The following is a 20,597-nucleotide window of genomic DNA, read 5'->3' on the forward strand; positions in this document are numbered from 1 at the left end:
TTTTAATCATCAAGAATCCTTATGAATTAAAAAAAAAAAGAATCCTTATGACTTATGAGACTGTTCTATTTTCTCAAAATTAGTTAGTTTCAATATGATAGAGATTATAAGTGATAGGCTTGCATTTAAGAGGAATTGTGAAAATAATACTTTTTCTTTCTCTTTTCAAAGTAACTCTCATCACCATGTGTTATATAACTTATATAGTTATCAGTGTGAATGAGTTACATTTTATTTTCAAAGTAACTCTCATCACCATGAAGTATATAACTTATATGTGAATGAGTTACTCTCACTTTCTCATATGTAGACATTTTTATCAGAAAACATTATATGTAACTTCTTGCTAACTCTGTTTGTCTTATGCCTCGTTTTGGGGTTAACTAACGTGATCTATACATAGTTTCCAAACATTATTTGTCCAAACTGTTTATCCAAAAAAAAATTCTTAGTTTTCTCATCCCTAATCGTTCGTTAAACATTATCTAAAAGTTTTTAACCTAGTCAATCCCCTTTTCCAAATGAATAAAAACCTAGTCAATTAGTGAAAAAGAAGAAGAAGATAACTAAGAAATTCTACAAATCCTGAAAACCTATAATTAGATAATTTTGTTTAAAGTTTTTTTTTTTTTAATTCCTACAACCTAGTCAATGCTAAAGAAGGCAATTAATTAAGATATTGGATTAACTCATTAATAATTTTCACCGTTCCATTCAAGTAAATTATACATAGAAATCTAGTTCACAAAAAAAAAAACACATCAGCTCTATCGGAATTTTTCGCATAAATATTCAATGCAAACCCTTGAATTCTTTTTTTTTTTTTTTTTAGTTCAGAAAACCTAATATTGGTTTTTAATATCAAAAACTAATATCAACGGCTTTATCCAAAACGAAGTACCGAAAATGATGTCTGAGATTTGAATAAGTAATAAAATTGAAATGATAGTTTTAAATTTGTTAAAGAAACGTTTATCTAGTCAGTCCTAAAAATCGATTTAATTGAGATATTAAGCAAACTAATCTAAAAAATAGTAGGTTATTGTTCCATCAAAACTACTATAAATACAGTTCACCCAAAACCCTTCGAAAGCACATCTTCTCTCGTAGAAACCCAACAGTAAGCTATGAAAATGAAAACCTTCACTTGTCTCTTATCATTGTTCTTCATCCTCATCACTTCATTCCCTTTGGCTAACTCGACCATTGTCTCTCACGATGAACGAGCTATCACCATTAATGGACAACGCCGGATCCTAATTTCAGGCTCCATTCATTATCCACGAAGCACTGCTGATGTAACTATACTTTCACTTACATAAATTTTTCATATGTTTCTTCATTCACAAGTAATAGATATAATCATTTCTAATGTTTCGTGGCTTTTGGTTGCAGATGTGGCCTGATCTGATCAACAAAGCCAAAGACGGTGGCCTAGACGCAATAGAGACGTACGTTTTTTGGAACGTACATGAACCAAAACAAAGGCAATACGATTTCTCGGGGAATCTAGATATTGTTCGATTCATCAAAACCATCCAAAGCGCGGGTCTCTACTCTGTTCTTCGCATTGGACCTTACGTTTGCGCAGAATGGAATTATGGAGGCTTTCCGGTGTGGCTGCACAATATGCCCAACATGGAATTTAGAACGGTTAACCCTAGTTTCATGGTATAACCCAAACTTTAGTCAGATAATTCTTATGTATTTCGGATTTTTTATTTTTATTTTTTCTAATGTTTTCGTGAATATCTTTTTATGCAGAATGAAATGCAAAACTTTACTACAAAGATAGTAGAGATGATGAAGGCCGAGAAGCTCTTTGCGTCACAAGGTGGTCCAATCATTCTAGCTCAGGTATGCATTTTTAATTTTCTAAAGGTGATGTTATGGCCGAGTTTAATGGTCCTTTAGCAAACGGACTGGCCCATTGGACTCAGCATCAGACTTTAAATTGATATAATATTTCCATAACGTTTTTGATGCCCATATGTTCTTTAAAATTTCCTATAAACCAGTTATATATCTTTAACTTGTTTGATAATGTAGATTGAGAACGAGTATGGGAACGTGATCTCATCGTATGGATCAGAGGGTAAGGCCTATATTGACTGGTGTGCCAATATGGCTAACTCTCTAGACATCGGTGTTCCATGGCTTATGTGCCAACAACCTAACGCTCCTAAGCCTATGATCGAGACGTGCAATGGATTCTACTGTGACCAGTACGAACCAACCAACCCGAGCAGCCCAAAGATGTGGACAGAGAATTGGACCGGATGGTTCAAAAATTGGGGAGGCAAACATCCTTATAGAACCGCTGAGGATCTTGCTTTTTCAGTTGCTAGATTCTTCCAAACCGGAGGAACTTTCCAGAACTATTACATGGTCAGATTCAGCTCCTTTGTATACATTATTATGAGTAACCAGTCTCTTTTAACTTTTTATTTATTGATTTTTTTAATGTGATATTTGACAGTACCATGGTGGTACTAACTTTGGAAGAGTCGCTGGAGGTCCATACATCACCACTTCATATGATTACCATGCTCCCCTTGATGAATACGGTATAAACAACTTCACATTTTTCTTATATATACACAAATCGCTTCAAAAATGTCGGGAAATACGGTTTTGACTTATTTATATATAAATTTTCAGGTAACTTGAACCAGCCTAAATGGGGTCACTTGAAACAACTCCACACAGTGCTAAAATCCATGGAAAAACCACTGACTTATGGCAATATTTCAAGAATCGATCTTGGCAACTCCATCAAGGTTAGACCCGGTTCTGTTTCCTTATATTTTACATAGTTGACGCTACCATTAGTTAACATGTTTGTTTATATCTCTTTAAAGGCGACGATTTACACAACAAAGGAAGGATCCAGCTGTTTCATTGGTAATGTGAACGCAACTGCGGATGCTTTAGTCAACTTCAAAGGGAAAGACTACCACGTACCGGCTTGGTCCGTGAGTGTTCTTCCCGACTGCGATAAAGAGGCTTACAACACTGCAAAAGTGAACACTCAAACATCAATCATGACCGACGACTCTAGTAAGCCACAGATGCTGCAATGGACGTGGAGACCGGAGTCCGCTCAGAAGAGTATTCTTAAAGGCAGCGGAGATCTCATTTCCAAAGGTCTTGTAGACCAAAAAGACGTTACAAATGATGCTAGTGACTATCTTTGGTACATGACTAGGTATATCTCTATATACCTAGACCAACAATATCTTGTAATGATTGACTTGTTCTAATTTCTAAGTGATTTGTGTACTATCTATGGTTTTAATATGGGATTTTTATTAGGGTTCATCTCGATAAGAAAGATCCACTCTGGAGCCGAAACATGACGCTAAGGGTTCACAGCAATGCCCATGTTCTTCATGCTTACGTCAATGGAAAATACGTCGGTCACCAATTCGTAAAGGACGGGAAATTCGATTACAGATTTGAGAGGAAGATCAATCCCGTTCACGGGACTAATCAAATTTCACTTCTCAGTGTTTCGTTGGACTACAGGTAACATGTGAAGCCATAGCTTTTTGATGATAATTTTTGTCCAAAATATCTTGTGACAACTGAAATTGTGGTCGTCTCTTATGTTTTAGAATTATGGACCTTTCTTTCCGAGTAGTCCAACTGGAATCGATGGTCCTGTGTCCTTGGTCGGATACAAAGGAGAGGAAACTATCGAGAAGGATCTATCAAAACATCAATGGGACTACAAGATTGGTATGAATGGATATAATAACAAACTTTTCAGCACGAAATCCGTTGGTCACCTCAAATGGGCAAACCAAAAGCTTGCTACTGGTCGGATGTTGACATGGTACAAGGTCAGTATTAGTTAAAACTTTCTATGAAAAATTCATTTGATTCTGCAAAATGAACGGTTTCTTACAATGAATTGTTACATCTCCAGGCACATTTCAAGGCTCCTCGTGGTAAAAATCCAGTGATTGTGGACTTTAATGGTCTCGGGAAAGGTGAGGCTTGGATCAACGGTCAGAGCATTGGACGTTACTGGCCGAGCTTTAACTCTAGTGACGATGGTTGCAAAGATGAATGCGACTACCGTGGGGAGTATGGTAGCGACAAATGCGCTTTTATGTGCGGCAAACCAACTCAAAGATGGTAACAACGGTTCCTTTATTATTTTCATCAAAAGTTTTGACTTATTATAAGTTTATAACCAATAACATTTCATTAATTACTATGATATGACCAAACTCTTGTAGGTACCATGTTCCACGATCGTTCTTGAACGCGAGCGGACACAACACAATCACTCTATTCGAAGAAATGGGTGGTAACCCGTCCAAGGTGAACTTCAAGACAGTCGTGGTCGGAACGGTTTGTGCCAGGGCTCATGAACACAACAAAGTGGAGTTGTCCTGCCATGACAGGCCAATCTCAGCCGTTAAATTCGCGAGCTTTGGAAATCCGGTGGGGCATTGTGGGTCATTCGCGGTTGGCACGTGCCAAGGAAACAAGGATGCAGTGAAGACCGTGGCTGAAAAGTGTGTTGGGAAAGGCAACTGCACTATCGATGTGTCTACCGACACGTTTGGCTCTACTTTGGACTGTGGAGATTCACCTAAAAAATTGGCCGTGGAATTGGAGTGCTAGATTTAGATCTTAGCTCTAGCTAGCTAGCTAGTGATTTGCAATAATTTTTCTTAAAAATAATTTTAGATCAATCCGTTAAATAATGTCGTACTTGTTTTTAATCTATCAGGTTTTTTTAGATGGATTTAGGATTGTGGAAATAAATATTATGATCTGAATAAAAATTTCTTTTAAATAAATATTTTCCCTTCAGATGTTTATTTCTATTACCTTTTTTAAATAAACAACGACATACAATACATATGCTTCACATGATTCGCCTATCACATTTTCTAACACTAACATTGACCACATTGTATATTTCGCTATATCTGTACACAAATTGTATTAGACTATTACCATCAAAATTGTATATAATTCTTTTACCAGTGTAATTTTTTCTTCTTTGTATCCTAAGCATATAGAACTCATTTGCATTCTAAGTTTTTTTTGTCTATTTCTACATGTTGCCCTTATTTAAAATTCATTCTAAAGATTTTTTGAAAAAAATAATTAATATTGATGTTAATGAGTTAGGTGATAACAAATGAGGTATTTATTTGATCAATGATACTCTTAGCTAGGCCTGCGAATTCGGGTAATTCGGTTCGGTTCGGGTCGGGTAAATCGGTAATCGGCTATTTACATAATTTTGAAGTTGTACCGAAACTAACCGAAATTAAATACGGTTCGGTTCGGTTCGGATATCAGTTTATTCGGTTATGAGGTTAAAAACCCGAAAATAACCGATTTTTTAAAAACAATAATAATTTCGATTTTGTTTGGGTTTTAATACCAACATTTTAGTTTAAAAAGGCCCAACAAAAAAGGCCCGTCAATACAAACCCATAAAATAAAACAATTAGGGTTTTCTTCTTTCTCTGAAAAGATGGCATGCAGCGGCGGCGATTTACTCCGGCTCCGATAGTAGACGGCGGCGGTTCTCTCAGACTCCGGTTGCTTACAACGGCAGTTCACTCCTGAGTCTGAGCTGTTGCAGCGACGAAGGCGGAAGAAGAAGAAACCATCATGGGCTATTGCAGCGACGAGGTGAAGAGAAGAAGATCAAAGAAGAAGTAGATCGAAGATGAAGGAGAAGAAGATCAAAGAAGAAGTAGATCGAAGATGAAGGAGAAGAAGAAGAAGAAGAAGAATAACAGAAGAATGGTGAAACGAATGAAAGAAGATTCGATGTTTGGTGGTGAGTCTTCGTGTTCTTTGGTGGGAGAGGCTGCGAGTGAAACAAAAAGAAAATTAGGGTTATTAGGTTTAGAAAGAATTTATAGTAGTGTCCTTAATTTTCGGTTATCGGTTAACCGTTCAGATAACCCGACCGAACCGACCCGAATGACATAACCGAATTCTCTGCACAACTTGTGCCGATTGAACCGAACGAAGCAACACTAACCGAACCGATTTGTCTAAATCTCGGTTCGGTTCGGTTCGGATAAATCGGTTCGGTTATAATTCCCAGGGCGACTCTTAGCTAAAGGCAAATATTCTCATAATTCAAAAGATGTTGTTTTTGGTCTATTAATAATTCTCGAAAATGATTTTACTAATCTAGAAAATTCAGAAAGTGTGTGGCAAGAGGATTAGGTAAAAGACCCGACCCGAACCCGGTTTAAGAGACTAAAAAACCCACCCGGTAGAGCGTTCTAGAACACTAGATGCAATAAAAAGGGTAGAGTCATGTGAGTTTTTTAGTCTATCTCTTCTCTCTACTGCAATTTTTAGGGTTTTTATCCTCCGAAAGTCTCAACCTTTTTTATTCTTCTTATCCTCTCAACAAACAAGGTATCATCACTCTCTTCTCCTTTACTTACCCACTCTTCCTCTTCACTCTCTATTAGGATTATAGAAACGATAATTGAATTCAAAGGTTCGAACTTTAAGCGGATAAAGTAATTGGTTTTGCTCTGTAGTGGTTGGGTTTTGCGGAAATGTTTTGTGAATCTGGGAGTAATGTTCATTTTCTGTTTTCTATGTCTCAATTCCTACTAATTTAGTGTTTCTGTGTGTTTGGTGGATGGTATTGCAGAAATGGCGGCTACACAACTTACAGCATCACCAGTGACTGTGTCAGCTAGGAGCTTAGCCTCGCTGGAAGGTCTAAGAGCTTCAAGTGTCAAGTTTTCTTCTTTGAAACCAGGAACCCTTAGGCAGAACCAGTTCCGTCGTTTTGTTGTCAGAGCTGCTTCTGTTGTTGCTCCTAAGGTACTTGCTCTCGCTGCTTTGTGTCGATTCTTATTGTTGCTTCGTAAGTTGGGGCTGTTTGTATGTGGAACTCGTCTAAAATTTAGATTGATGTTTGTACGTTTAACCAATTCATTTTGATTGTTTTGGCCATTCGTCTTGTGTGTTACACATTCATATCTGCTGATGTAGTAAGAAACTGAACTTTAGATGCTTTTAGCTCTTCTTTTGCAAGTTTGGTTTGTATCTTAATGGTGCCTTGTGGGACATTTGGATATGTTTCTTGTTGTTTGGTCTTGATTATTAATTTCTCTGTTTCGTTCTGGTTATTTCAGTATACTACAATAAAGCCATTGGGAGATCGATTGTTGGTGAAGATCAAGGAGGCAGAGGAGAAGTCTCTAGGAGGTATCTTACTACCATCCACTGCTCAAACAAAACCTCAAGGAGGTGAAGTCGTTGCTGTGGGTGAAGGAAGAACTATTGGGAAAAACAAAATTGATATCACTGTCCCTGTAAGCCTCACTACCCTTCAAGCCTTATTTTTTTTTGGTTTGCTTTGTTGTTTGCTGATAAACTTATCTGAAATGCCTTCTTCTTTCTCCTGATGCAGACTGGAGCACAAATTATTTACTCCAAATATGCAGGAACTGAGGTCGAATTCAATGATGTGAAGCATCTCATTCTCAAGGAAGATGATATTGTTGGCATTCTTGAGACAGATGACATCAAAGATCTTAAACCTTTGAATGACCGAGTCTTTATCAAGGTTTGTCTCAAGTGCTTATCTTCACCATCTTAATATTGTTTCTGCACGCAAGAACAGTGATAACTTCTGTTTTGAACTTTATGAGTTTAGGTTGCTGAGGCAGAGGAGAAAACAGCTGGAGGGTTGTTGTTAACCGAGACCACCAAAGAGAAGCCTTCTATTGGCACGGTAAGTGCACATGTTCTATTATCTCGAATCTGAAACTTCCTTAGTAGATTGATGTATTTCTTAGTTCACACTCGAGTTACAACAATACATTCTCCTCTTCATTTTTGTGGCAGGTGATAGCAGTTGGACCGGGTTCCCTAGATGAGGAAGGTAGCGTTACCCCACTACCAATATCGACCGGAAGCACAGTTCTTTACTCCAAGTATGCTGGTAACGACTTCAAGGGCAAAGATGGTTCCAACTACATTGCCCTCAGAGCTTCAGATGTGATGGCTATACTTTCTTAGTTATGTTATGTCTTTGTAACATGCAACTTGTATCCCAATTGTGGAAATTTTTTTCGTAAACGGCATGAGCATAATTTGGAATAAAGACTTTAGTTGGAAAAGATGATTGTGATTTTATTGCTGATCTCTTGTTTTCCCTTCTTCAACCGTTGACTCCCTTAGCATTTTAATTACAAACGGTTTAAAATGACCAGTTGACTTGGTAGAAACTGTGACTAGCATCAAATGGAATCTTTTTGTAAACTTAGTGGAAAATATTTTACAGGTAAATGCTCTACAGTGCCCAGTGGAAACTTGAGACGTGCTATCAAAGAGAAGTTATATTACAAAACGAAGAAAAAAGAATCTTTGCCTGTGAGAGATCTTCTGCCTTCACCGGTTAAACGAGGTGGCTGAGTTATCATCATAATGACCTCTCCAAGCATTGCCACTATCACCGCCACTACAAGCTTGATTAGTAACCGGTACACCCGCAAAGTTCCCATCCAAGCTCATCTGTTGAACCTCAGCTGAAGAAAGGATCTTTATGCTCTGAACACAGTTTACGAATTCCCTGCAGAAATCAAGTTTTTAAAGGTGGTTATAGAAGAAAAAAAGGAACTTCCAACGGTCTGATGTGTGAAATTGCTCTCTACTTACTCCCATGGATCATCGCCGACGAGGAGGATGTCGTTTTCATGATCGACATAAACAAGTTTCCAGTCTGATGTTTGTGGATCTTCAAGCTGTCCTTCGATACCAAACATGCGCGCTAGATCATGCCTCAGCTCATCATAACCTCTGTAACGGTTGACGTCTATTGATCTCCCCACTGAACCTCGCTTTTGCACCTGTAGGATAATCTACCACATCTGTCAAACCGAACAAATATTCCATATTTCAACATGCAGGGATCAGAGTTAGGTCGAACCTTTGTATAAGTTCGCATTCTCTGAGTCTGAGCTGGCCACAATCCACCACCAAGAACTCCAGCATCGTTGACAGCTAGATCGTTTGAAATGGCGGGCACATTGGGGACACCAAAAGATTGAGTTCTTACAGCTGAAGTAGACATTTCTGTACCAATGTCATTTGTCACTCCTCCATAGTTTGAAAGCATGTTCTGGAGATCTTTCTGGGAGTCGTATCCCCTCGAGAGTAACGTGTCAGGAACAAAGCCATTATCAACATTAGCTCCACCGAGCAAGCTGTTCCTGGAATCACCGTCAAGGCCAAAAGTTGGAGCCAAGAAGTTCTGTTGTCTGTTGTTGTCGCCTCCATCTAAACCGTAAGAAGTTCCAGAGGCAGATGCTTCAAGATGATGATCTGTTAAACTAGCTTTGGACTTTTGCTGACCCACGAGTTCTTGTTTTAGCCTCATATCGGATTTGCTGTAAAGATCCTGAACAAGATTACCAGAGATATCAATCGCTGGATCAGGCATTAAGATCGCTGGCCCGCTTTGGCTTCTGTTGAGAAAGCCTGAAGACGAAATCTGACAGTTGTTGGTAGAAGGCGAGGTTGAAGAGGAAGGTGCATCTCCTCCATCTGTGATGCCTGAATAAGCTTTGACCCCTCCTCCAACAGGTGGATTTTGTTTTTCCTGAGGCCGGTTCACCAGCATTTGAGGTGGTTGCAATGTCGATAAGCCATTGTTCGTGCAGGACGATGGAAACTGATGACCTTGAGAGAGAGCAGGCAGCTGTTGCAACTGCTGGCTTTGCATTTGATGGTGTGGTAACTGAGACTGCGGCGAAAGAAATTGCTGCTGCTGTTGCTGTTGCTGTTGCTGTTGTAATCTCTGCAACAGCTGAAACTGCAAATGTGGCTGTTCCAAGAGACTCTGCTGGAATATCTGTTGGGCCTGTGCCTGGTGAGCTTTCTGTTGTGAAAGTATTTGCTGATTCTGCCCCTTGAGACCAGAAGGCAGACCAGAAGGCTGCTGCTGTTCTACTTGTCGTGGAAACTGCGTCTCTTGCGGCGGTACAGACATCATATTGGATGATGACTTGCTGGTTTCAATTACATTACTCTGGCTAGTGCTCGCACCTGAATGATGGTGTGCTTGTTGAAGCTGCTTAGACTGCTGTTGCTGTTGAAAGCTTTGGTTAAGGGAGTTGGACGGAGGCGTGATGACACTGCTTGCCATTGATCCAGAAACTAGCTGTGGTTGCAAATGTTGTTGCGCCTGATGCTGCTGCGCTGCTTGTTGGCCATTGTAATGCTGATTCTGAGGATGCTGAAGTTGCTGCGACTTATGTTGTTGTACCTGTTGTGGCTGTTGCTGTGGATGCGAGTGAGATTGCAATGACTGCGTTCTCTGAATCTGTTGCTGCAACGGTTGTTGATGCTGTTGCTGCACCAATTGTTGTTGTTGTTGTTGTTGCTGCTGCAGCAGTTGTTGTTGTTGTTGTTGAGACTGCGATTGATTGTTATTGCTGTGTTGTTGTTGTTGAGACTGCGATTGATTGTTATTACTGTGTTGTTGAGACTGCAATTGTTGTTGCTGCTGCAGTAACTGTTGTTGTTGTTGCAGTTGTTGAGACTGCGATTGTTGTTGCTGATGGTTCAATGAGGAGTGCAACAATTGTTGCAGCTGCTGTTGTTGGGACAAGGTAGTTGGTGGCTGAGGCAACTGGGACATTGGGGCTTGAGAGTTCGGTTTGTTATATTGGAGATTTGATGAGGACATCCCTCCTTGCGGCGTCTGAAAGCTCAGTAACTTGGAGGGATCATCAGTGCCACCAAGATTGTTGTGCAGTGCCGCGCTTGGCGATAGCATTGACGGGAAGAAACCTGGCTGTCCAGCAGCAGCAGATGGTAACTGGCCGTTCTGTTGCTGCATATTCATCCACTGAACTAAACTCAGACCAGGAAATATCGTACTTGAAGCGTCTTTCATCTCTGAGCTATTATCAAGCCATGGCATTGCTCTCTTCAGTGCAGACTCCATGTCAGTCTCATCATCTGCAAGAGCACCAGGGTTTCAGTCGTTGAGGAGATTCAAAGATGTTGCGTCGCAATGAAAATGGTACAAAGATTTTACCTGGCATTCCAGGTTGCCCTCCAAACCTAGGTCGAAAAAATGGAGGAGGACATATGTAGAAAGGAGTTAAAACAGGTTCAATGTCCCAAACTGAAACTCGACTGGGCCGATCACCAGCAGCTGACTCATCCCATCCAATCTTTTAGCAGGCACAAAAACAAGGGGTAACTAAAATGAATGGTGCAAATGTATCAAGAAAGACAAATCTGGCATTCATCATGAGTTGTACTTCAAACTACCTGAAGATTCCGCCACTGAGAGTTTTTCCATCTCACTGGATCAAGATCACTGATACCGGTAACTGTACCCATATACCGACGAACTCCACATTCTTCCGTCTCAAATATCATCCTAAACCGCATACCGAGGGAAACCTGAGCGTACATTGCTTTGGTATACTTGGCTAAAGGAACCACAAACTCAGCGGGAGCAGCCCTGCAAAAATCTCGGTTATGATTCTTCTCTCAGCAATTGCCTTGAAACAAAGCATATAGTAAGGTTAATGGAGACAAAAGGAGACACAGATCCGCCACCTTGGGTTGTAGAAAATGGTGAAAGGACTGTTATTAGCATTAGCATGAGCTGCTGCAGCAAGAACTCCGATATGCATGCTATCGCTTGATATTACAGATGAAGAAAGTGCAGGCTGTTGTCTATTTGCACGTCTTATACCCAACAGAAGTTGCGCCTTTCCATCTCTTAATTGAAAGTGAAAAAGGAGTTAGCATCTTTGACAAATAAATACCGAAAGAGCATTGGCACATTGAGATTGATATATACCTTATAAAAAGAACAGAGTCTCCAGCAAAGAGCCTTTTGGTACTGACAAACACACTCCAGCCTGTAGTTAGCAAGTGCCTTTTTGGTTGACCTGATAAATATCAACATATAGGAATACCTAAGAACAGGTTTTACTTAAAACGATTGAATAAGGTAATCTACCAATAACAAGGAAAAACCTCGGTAAATATGTCTGAAAGTCCATGTGCTGTCGTGAATATCCTTAGCAACAAGCTCCTGACAAGGTGGTTGCATGGAGAAATCCTAACAGAATATTGCCAACAATGTAAGAAGCTAATGCAATAAAGAGATACTAAATTATCAGATATATATAATAAAGCATTGTATATACACCAGAGCAGGAAAGATTTTCTCAGCTGCTCGTCGAGGTACAGAAAATCCACCGTGAGTACTTGTGTCACTCGCAGTGAGGGTTTTGCAGAAAAATTCATTAGGTTGTCTGTTTAGCTTAAGACCCATGTCAGAAGCAAGCAATGCATCTCTGTCATACTGTTCAACAAAATGCTCAAAACAATTAGTCCCTACTCCTCATATACACTGAACAATCGAGTGAAAAGCAGCAACCTACTTTGTTTACTGGCTGAAGAGTCATCTGCGCATACACCTCATCCGTCTCAGGATCAGCCTGGTTTACGATTGACAATTAGCCAAGCAGATGTTAAGAGATGTAAATGTAGAGACCATTACTGATAATAAAAGATACCATACATTCAAAGTAACATTATGAAGCATGCAGATGAGCTTGGAAGGAAGATTCGGGTAACTCGGGATAAAGTCAGTCTGCTTCTGCATTGAAGCCGCGACCTAAAGAAATAAGGAAAAGGAAAGACAGCAGCATGAAACTTCCAATCTAGAGACTCATTCTTGATCCATGAACAATACCAACAAACTTTGTGGAACAACATACTTGCTCACTGTGACCTTGAGGGAAGTAAACAACAAGACTTCCTGCTGGAGGCAACGAAATCAGTGGCCCAGCACAAGCGTGCCATAATTCTGAGTTTATATTTCTCCTTTCCCCTGCACTCACACACCATCAAAGCTGTGATTACTTCGAATATCTGGTATCATCCTTCAGTTACTACTATCAGAGAAAGAACTGCTCTAAACCCCTCAAGCTCAAAAGGCAGTTACAAATCAATACAATAGTTACTTAGCTTAGTTCTAAAGCAGATTATATGCAAAAAATCAACTCACCTATACAAATCCAGCAATGAGTTTCTACTAAAAAAGGATTTAGACCTTTTAATCAAATACTAGAAAACACAAACCTTCAACGGGATTCGGAGAAACTCCATTTGATGAAGGAGCTTTCATGATTACTGATATTTTTAACTCCTAAAGTTTCTCTAGAGGAAATAAAACCCAATAATAGTAATCTCAAATCTGAGCTTTATACAAAGCTGAGCTCTTTACGTGAGAGCTTCATCTTCAGCTTACACCTTAAAAGCCCTAAGCTTTTCACTCCAACACAAAGTGAATGGAAAACAAAGTTCTTTTCTCTTCAAGCTCCACTCTTTACAATCCAAGTTACCGCAGGGGAAGAAAAAAAAAAAGAAGTCGTTAATCGGAAATGAGGACTCCAAGATCTCTGCTTTTAAACTCCGACAAAGACTCCAATTCTTCGGAAATTTTAAGTATCTCAAAGAGATCAAAAGCCACGACTTTTCACACGCGGAATCTCCGGAGAGACAAATTAAAAAAGATTCCTTTTTTTTTATCGTCTCAACGAACGAGGCTCTTCAACTCGAGTCAGATGATTCAGAAAGAGAAACCCAGAAACCAAAACCCACACAAGTTTAACTTGATTCAGCTGCTTTCCTTTCTTGGCGCATCAAAGAGAGAAGGGTTTCTATAAAAAGAAAATCTGGGAAAATGGATAAAAAGAATCGGAAAAGAGAAGTAACAGAATCAAAGGTAAGAAGAGATTAAGACAGAGAGCTCAAGCGTATAGAGAGAAAGAACATCAGAGTTGTCGGAAAGGGATGATCAGCGAGACCAGGACAACTACCAAAAGGTCTGCTAAAGGCACAGGAACAGCTTTTTCTTCTTCCTCCTTTTCTTTTCCTTCTCGTTTTTTTTTATTTGGGATATTTATTTATTATTTATATTTATGTTTAGTAATAATAATGCTCATGAAGCCGACATATTCACTAGCAAACTGGCCACGATAAATTTTCTTAATATTATTGTTCTCTTCAAAAAAAAAAAACTTTTTTAGTGTTTTTTTCTCTGAAAATTTAAAACTTTGATGAGTGTTTTTCATTAAGGTTTATATTTGTTGTAGAATTTAAGAGATGTAAATTTTTTCTTACTAATTTCTGAACCCAAAAAAAAGAAATAAATTACTAATTTGACTAGCAGCTATTTTTATCAAAGTGCATTAATATATTTTTGGTTGTTTCTGAAATTTCATTATATTAATTGAGATACATTTTAGGATTAATAATTCAATAGAAACCTATTCTCTGATTTCTGGTATTTTGTTAATTAAAGAAAATCGTTTAAAAAGTTTGTGAAGTTTTATTAGTTCCAAGTTTAATAAACTACAATCAAGTTCTAAACGAAAATGGAACCTAAAAATTTAGTAATGTTATGTATATGTTTCATCAATTGTAAATTAGGTTTAGGAATAGAAAAGCTTTTATGATACTTATATAGCAAATGTTTAGACATAGGATTCATTTATTTTAGAGATTTAAGTAAAAAAAAAAATTCTTCAATATATCTTTTATTTTTAATATTCAAGATATATCATGGTTTTTATGGTTTTTAAACATGATATAAGTGTGTTTTTTGAGTCTTTTGATTTGTTTTCTATGTTGTTTTTGAGCCTTTACAGGTTTTCTAGGACTTAAGCACGGATGGAGCGAAGTGAATCAATTTGGATCATTTTGGAGCATTAGTCCGGAGGAAACAAACTTGGAGCCGATAAAGAGTGATGTTGTCGATCGACACCACATTAGTGTCGGTTGACACCCTGTTTAGCCGACGAGAGAAGCCAAGTTTTGGAAGTTTTACAAAATTTCTCGAAGTTCTCCATAATTGCAAGACAAGTACCTGACATGTTTTAGGACATATAAATAGTATTTTTAGGTTTTACAAACCCTTAAGTTTTACTTTCTGCAACCTTGAGAGATTTTTGAGAGTTATTGGAGAGACGGATCTGAAATCTTTTGTAGAGAGAAGATTCTTAAACTCTTTATTTACTCTTTCAATTTCTATTGCATGTTATTCAGAATTATGTCTTGTTCTTCATTAAACATGTCTGAGTAGTTTGCTTGTTAGGTTAGGGTTTTTCACAAGGTTTTTTTGAATTATTAGATCTGTTTATTTATGATTCAGTATCTTTCTAGATCTTCATCATAGGTAGTTCTTCACATTAATTCTTGATTGATCACCTAGAGTTAATAACTTAGGAAAATAAATTGATATAAAAATATAATTGATTTTCCTGATAAAACATTTTGATGAGCAAAATTACTTCTTGCAAAGAGATTTGATTTAGTAATTTTGTGAACTATCTAAACCTGTTTTTAAAGCTGATTTTTAACCTAGAATTTTACAAAGATATATGGATTTTCTGGTTTTAAATTTAGATAATATTTGCAGTGAGAACTGATTTATTTTACAAAAGTGTTTAGAGTTCTAGATCTGATTTTAATTGCTTGAATCCTATTTAATTATTGATTTAATAATTTGTAATTTCCTGATAAATTTCCTAGACTTAGCTTTTTGATCCATTGAATTTTCACAAGCTTTTATTTAATATTTTGCATTGCTTTTTTATTTAAATTAATTTGTTTAGCTTAATTATAAAACTCTATAATTTATTGTGTAGACTTAAGTCCTTATAGAATTTGACCCCTAAATACTACAGTGATATCTTAATTTGATAAAATAACTCTAGGGTTTAATTTGAGCATATCAATTCAAAACTATCTTTCTTGGATAGTTGAATCAAGAGCTGACTAGTATTAACATCAGTGTTCTCGTTGCATAATTTGGTATTAGTCAATTTTACGGTTGTCATTCTAATAAGAAGCACATCATGTTTTGGATGTGGATGAAATATTGCTTCTTAACATAAAGGAAGAAGAAGGTAAAAGTAAAAGTATATGGAAATTTACAGTACACTGTTTTATTATATGAAACAACATGTATAATTGATATACATTGGTCGATGGTCTAAATTTAAAATTTCCCTATGTAATCTTTTAAATCTCTACCACATCAGGGGGGAAAAAAACCAGCATTTTACAAATTACATATTCGAAACTGAAAATTACACGTATACATTCAACCAGCATTAATTCCGAAGTGGAGTAAATAAGAGATACAGTCACCTCCAACTACGTTAAATATAATTTTTCTTAAGAATATAACTCGAATATAAACCATACATATTTTACAAATCACAAACTATTTGGTTTGAGGACTGATTATATACGTAGATACTTAAACTTCTAGATTGACCTCGGTTGTTAACCGTTGAAATGACCCCAAACCAAAAAAAACAAAAATTAGGGACCTCTTTGTTAGTTTAGGTTTCGATCCAAAACTTTATAATGGTTACAAAAATACTAGAAGTTATAAAAACTTATAATGAATGGATGTCAATTCAAATAAGTGGCAGCGAGTAGCGACATGATGTCCCTTAGCAATAAATGCGTGAAGAGTGAAGACAGACGTTTTGAAGATTGGATCATTGGATGAATGTAAGAAGTCCTTATGAAGTAATTTTGTGGCCTAAAGAGAACTCCCAATTATTCTTTTTTGTTTCGTTCGTAATTCTCTTATAATTACAAAAGTACTAGTAAACGATTGAAATTTATTATGAACTCCAAACTATGACTTCAATATGTTGGAACTATAACAGAGTCCAAGATTCTAGGTCGTGTTCAGTGCCGAGGAGAGCAAGAGAAATATGACGCGTTTCAGAACCGTTTCTATGTGTCCAAGATCTATATGATGTCGGCACTCGGAGGAAAGTGGACAAGCTTGTCCAAAAATCATATTTTAGCCGGTTTTAATGATTTGGACATTTAGTGTTAATATTATACGAATCTGTAACCACAACACACGCACACTGGAGTTAGATGGATTATCAGACATCTCTGAGGAAGTTTCATTCCCACCAGACTAAAGAAACTCGAATTTTTGGATTTAAGTTATACAATGTTTACTATTTTTGTATGCAATTATTCACCAAAGCGGTATATACCGCTAATACTTTAAGACAATAAGAAAGAAGTATAAATAGATACATAATCCATTTAATTATAATCTATTTTTTCTAATTATGTATTTTTCTTATATGATCTTAAATAAATAAACTCTCTCTTGATTTAAATTTAATTTGTAGAGAAAACAAAATCCATCACTACTTGTATTCTAAAGCGTACTGTACTGGGACTAGTTGACTACTAGAACGTTTAGGACGATTCCATTTTATTTTCTATGTAAGAGAGAGTTGTGGGTTAACCGTTTGACGGGTTCAGTCTTTTCTTTACTTTTTGTGGGTTTATATATGTTCCCTTTGTCGAATATTCGAACTTCTTGATAAGTTTATTTTCTTTTCACTATTAAAAAAAGAAATAAAGAAAAATAGAGAAGGCCCTCTCTCACAGCAAAACCCACCTGACGTGGTCACACTCCCACCCCATACATTGGCTCAAAGTGTTTGGTGGATGACATGAGCTGGTTTGCGCGACATCTCTTTCGCCGTGGACCTGGATTAGTCAAATCTATTTAAAGAAAAATACATTTTACAAACTTCCTTGAAATTTAAAGAAAAACATTGTTTTCAAACAATCCTAACATGCGTTATCTTATTCATTTCCCTACACCACATCATCAACAACAGTCATATACTCACCTTCATTTATTAAATTCCATATTATCTGATCTTTCAAATACTTTTAAGAAACTGTTTACAATATCAAATTTAACTTTCAATCTACTCATTAAATGTATATTGAATATTATACAATGGTATAAAGGGGTAAATTAGGAGATGAAACATTCTAGATATTTTTAGGTACAGTATTTGAGTTAATTATGAAAGGAGGAAACTAAGATCTTCGTCGTGATGAACAAGCATCAACTGGATGATTCAAGGGACCCAAAAGTTAGTTCAAAATGCTGAACATAATTGGAGAACGAGATACAGCACGTATGTAAATCAGCAAGTGAATTCATATAGAAAAAAATGCTGACCCTTGTTGAGTGCTGGCTCCTGCAGGCTTAAACGATAATTATTATGTTAGTTATGGGCCTTCTTGCTGGGCCTGGTTTCTCACGAGCTTGGTCAAACATACACACTCATACGTTATCAATTTCTTATATTTCGGATTTCAGTTTCATACCAAGACAAAATCACATGACGTACGATACGAGAGAGCTACACAACTTACAAAGTTACAAGTTTATCTTTCAATCGAATCTCAACGGATCCATCATCCATGATACCATATAGTGACATAGTATAGATTAAAAATCATTTATTCAATATACCAGAACTACTTAAAAGGACTTTGTCTAATTTCAAAAACTCATTTCTATATATAGTAGAGATTTTATATATATCTTGCAATTAAGACACTCAAATAAAAAACTAGAGAACACACACAATTAAAGACCGTTCATTAGAACGATTTAGCTCATTTTAACATCAAAGATGCACGACATGGGGTTTGCCACGTGTCTCATCTAGCTGGTTGATCATGTAAAGCGCGTTGCTCGTGACCCTCGCCACCTTGGTCATCCACTGCTTCACCTCCGTTTTGATTTCACCGTCGATACCTTGAAACCCATCAAGACACGTGTCGTCATCTGTAAGCGCAGCGCTAGCCCACGTCTGTGCATTGCTCATCTGCCACCGGAACTCCTTAGCCGAACCGCCTGAGACGCGGAGATGCTTCAAAACGCCGAGCGTACGGCTCAGCTCGTCCACCGAGTCTCCAATCATCTCCACACAGTCCACGAGTGCCCCTTTCTCCAGCTTCTTCTTCTTCCCAACCGAGTCTCTCACCGCCGCAAGCTTCTTAGCTGCGCTTTGTGCGTGGGAGAGGCTGATTCTGACGGCTGCTTGAGCTAAATCGCGGCTGTTGTTGATGGTAGGGCCGGAGTAAGATGAAAGTGTACGGACGCATAGTGATGGGTAGCTCGCGTGTTCGCAAGAGGAGTGTACGATGTCTTCACCACCATTATTATGTCGACCATGTCCCGTGGTGGCGGCTACAATGACGGTGAAGACAATGGCGGCGATGAAGTGTGTATGTGAAGGAGCCATAACTTCTCTCTCTCTCTCGGCTTAGACTTTGAGTGAGAGACCGAAACTAGGGTTATGTCTGTAAATGAAAAGGAGAGTAGTCGGTAAGAAGAATTTAAAGCCGTAGGTCCGTGGAACATTACTTAATTACCCTCAGATATTTCCTTTAGTTTTACGTGTGTACGTACAGAATATAGGGGTAAGAAGGTGAATGGACAGCATTCTCTTTCATTATGGGGGAAATGTGTAAAATTAAATGCACCGCATTTTACAGAACAGATAGAATAGTAGCCAATCCAGCGCAAAAACAAGAAAAAAGACTGTCCATTTCCATTGCGTATACATAAACTTGATAGCAAAATTTTGATTTTTTTTTTTTTTTGACGATAGCAAAATTTTGATTATAAAACTATATAAGTAACAAACAATACGAAAAAGAACAAAATTTGTGAAATTATTGGCGGACTGGTCACTAATGCCCAATTATTTCCAAAGAAGTTTCATCAGAAGTTTGGGTCCACATTTTGGTTATGAATTGACAAAAGAGCTTTCAGAGACAAAATCTTTATTTGCCATTATTTAAAATGGCTGCCACTTCTTTTGCTCCACTCTTTGTAGTTTGTATCATATAATTTGAGGGTAAATTCTATACTACATGCAATATTAAAACGAGTTAATCTTCATTCAAATTTTTTTTAAAAATTGAATTATGAAAACAAACAGCATAAATATTTAGAAGGAAAAAAAAACCTTTCAGTTGGTAAATTAGTCATTTGCTATATCAAGTACACCAAAATATATATGCCAAGTTTTTTTGCCTGTAGGAAACTTTAATGATGCTTTTCTGGAAGGACCCACTTAAAATAAAATGTCACATCTTCGTATGTTTATTATTTGGAGATCCAATTATACATAACGTGAAGTCTAATGAGTGATAGTTGTTAGTTAATGGTCTTAGGCTAGCTAGCAGCAGCCTCTTTGGTCTGCGGACGACAAGTCGACAATGTTATTGGATACCACTTTTTTCACCATATCGAATGTTTGAGAGGTTAAGCCGTTAAGGGCCGTGTGACGATGATCGAAATATCCTAATATGTAACTTCAGCAAATGATTCTGAAAATTTGTCTTCCACAAACATCTCCACAACGTCACTTGCATCAGAAAGTTAACATTTATACATGTAAAAAATTGGTAAAATATACTTCCATCTTTTAATACAAATCTTGAAGGTGGTAAGTACTAAATAGTAGCCCTGTTCGAACCTGGCCGAGTTTAAAAACCAAGACTGAACTGAACTACACTTGTGTAAAAGAATACGTGGATCAGAGTCACCACCATCAAGATTTGTATTAAAAGATGGAAGTATATTTAGAAGGATGGCCCTAGCAACACAAACAACTACACATGTGTGCATGAGTCAAGTTTTGATGGGCTTAAAAAGTACATGCTTGTTGTCAATT

General features: G+C 37.4%; 3 protein-coding genes and 1 pseudogene across 7 annotated transcripts; 2 read left to right on the forward strand and 2 right to left on the reverse strand.

Moving 5' to 3' along the window:
* Positions 1 to 1,112: 1,112 nt before the first annotated feature.
* Positions 1,113 to 4,817, forward strand: LOC147918687 (beta-galactosidase 7-like; annotated as a pseudogene). Its single transcript, XR_015594097.1, has 11 exons — positions 1,113 to 1,298; positions 1,396 to 1,671; positions 1,765 to 1,857; positions 2,050 to 2,388; positions 2,480 to 2,567; positions 2,662 to 2,780; positions 2,862 to 3,208; positions 3,316 to 3,535; positions 3,618 to 3,845; positions 3,932 to 4,143; positions 4,248 to 4,817. The product of XR_015594097.1 is annotated as a beta-galactosidase 7-like (transcript).
* Positions 4,818 to 6,138: 1,321 nt separating this feature from the next.
* On the forward strand, positions 6,139 to 8,138 carry LOC147918688 (20 kDa chaperonin, chloroplastic-like). 2 transcript variants are annotated; one of them, XM_087506617.1, is made up of 6 exons: positions 6,139 to 6,414; positions 6,659 to 6,834; positions 7,149 to 7,328; positions 7,427 to 7,582; positions 7,673 to 7,750; positions 7,864 to 8,138. In XM_087506617.1, the coding sequence occupies exons 2-6, from the start codon at positions 6,661 to 6,663 to the stop codon at positions 8,035 to 8,037; spliced, it is 762 nt and encodes a 253-aa protein (XP_087362743.1). In that variant the 5' UTR covers positions 6,139 to 6,414; positions 6,659 to 6,660; the 3' UTR covers positions 8,038 to 8,138. The 2 variants fall into 2 exon arrangements, with proteins under 2 accessions (XP_087362743.1, XP_087362744.1); XM_087506618.1 differs by having other exon boundaries at positions 6,310 to 6,499.
* Positions 8,139 to 8,253: 115 nt separating this feature from the next.
* On the reverse strand, positions 8,254 to 14,015 carry LOC104770454 (auxin response factor 7). 2 transcript variants are annotated; one of them, XM_010494882.2, is made up of 13 exons: positions 13,135 to 14,015; positions 12,771 to 12,883; positions 12,572 to 12,667; positions 12,432 to 12,488; positions 12,197 to 12,352; positions 12,022 to 12,106; positions 11,843 to 11,933; positions 11,596 to 11,760; positions 11,302 to 11,497; positions 11,063 to 11,201; positions 8,948 to 10,983; positions 8,677 to 8,867; positions 8,254 to 8,590 (listed from the first exon to the last, which is right to left on the reverse strand). In XM_010494882.2, exons 1-13 carry the CDS (start codon positions 13,178 to 13,180, stop codon positions 8,410 to 8,412), a joined length of 3,552 nt encoding a protein of 1,183 aa, XP_010493184.1. In that variant the 5' UTR covers positions 13,181 to 14,015; the 3' UTR covers positions 8,254 to 8,409. The 2 variants fall into 2 exon arrangements, with proteins under 2 accessions (XP_010493184.1, XP_087362742.1); XM_087506616.1 differs by lacking the exons at positions 12,022 to 12,106; positions 12,197 to 12,352; positions 12,432 to 12,488; ... (1 more) ...; positions 12,771 to 12,883; positions 13,135 to 14,015 and having other exon boundaries at positions 11,596 to 11,758.
* Positions 14,016 to 18,353: 4,338 nt separating this feature from the next.
* LOC104770455 (pectinesterase inhibitor 3) lies at positions 18,354 to 19,448 on the reverse strand. 2 transcript variants are annotated; one of them, XM_019242070.2, is made up of 2 exons: positions 19,199 to 19,291; positions 18,408 to 19,166 (listed from the first exon to the last, which is right to left on the reverse strand). In XM_019242070.2, exons 1-2 carry the CDS (start codon positions 19,274 to 19,276, stop codon positions 18,537 to 18,539), a joined length of 708 nt encoding a protein of 235 aa, XP_019097615.1. In that variant the 5' UTR covers positions 19,277 to 19,291; the 3' UTR covers positions 18,408 to 18,536. The 2 variants fall into 2 exon arrangements, with proteins under 2 accessions (XP_010493188.1, XP_019097615.1); XM_010494886.2 differs by having other exon boundaries at positions 18,354 to 19,448.
* Positions 19,449 to 20,597: the final 1,149 nt, after the last annotated feature.

Source organism: Camelina sativa, chromosome 20, assembly GCF_030686135.1.
Source record: "Camelina sativa cultivar CO46 ecotype springtype chromosome 20, ASM3068613v1".
NCBI classification, from domain to species: Eukaryota; Viridiplantae; Streptophyta; class Magnoliopsida; order Brassicales; family Brassicaceae; genus Camelina; species Camelina sativa.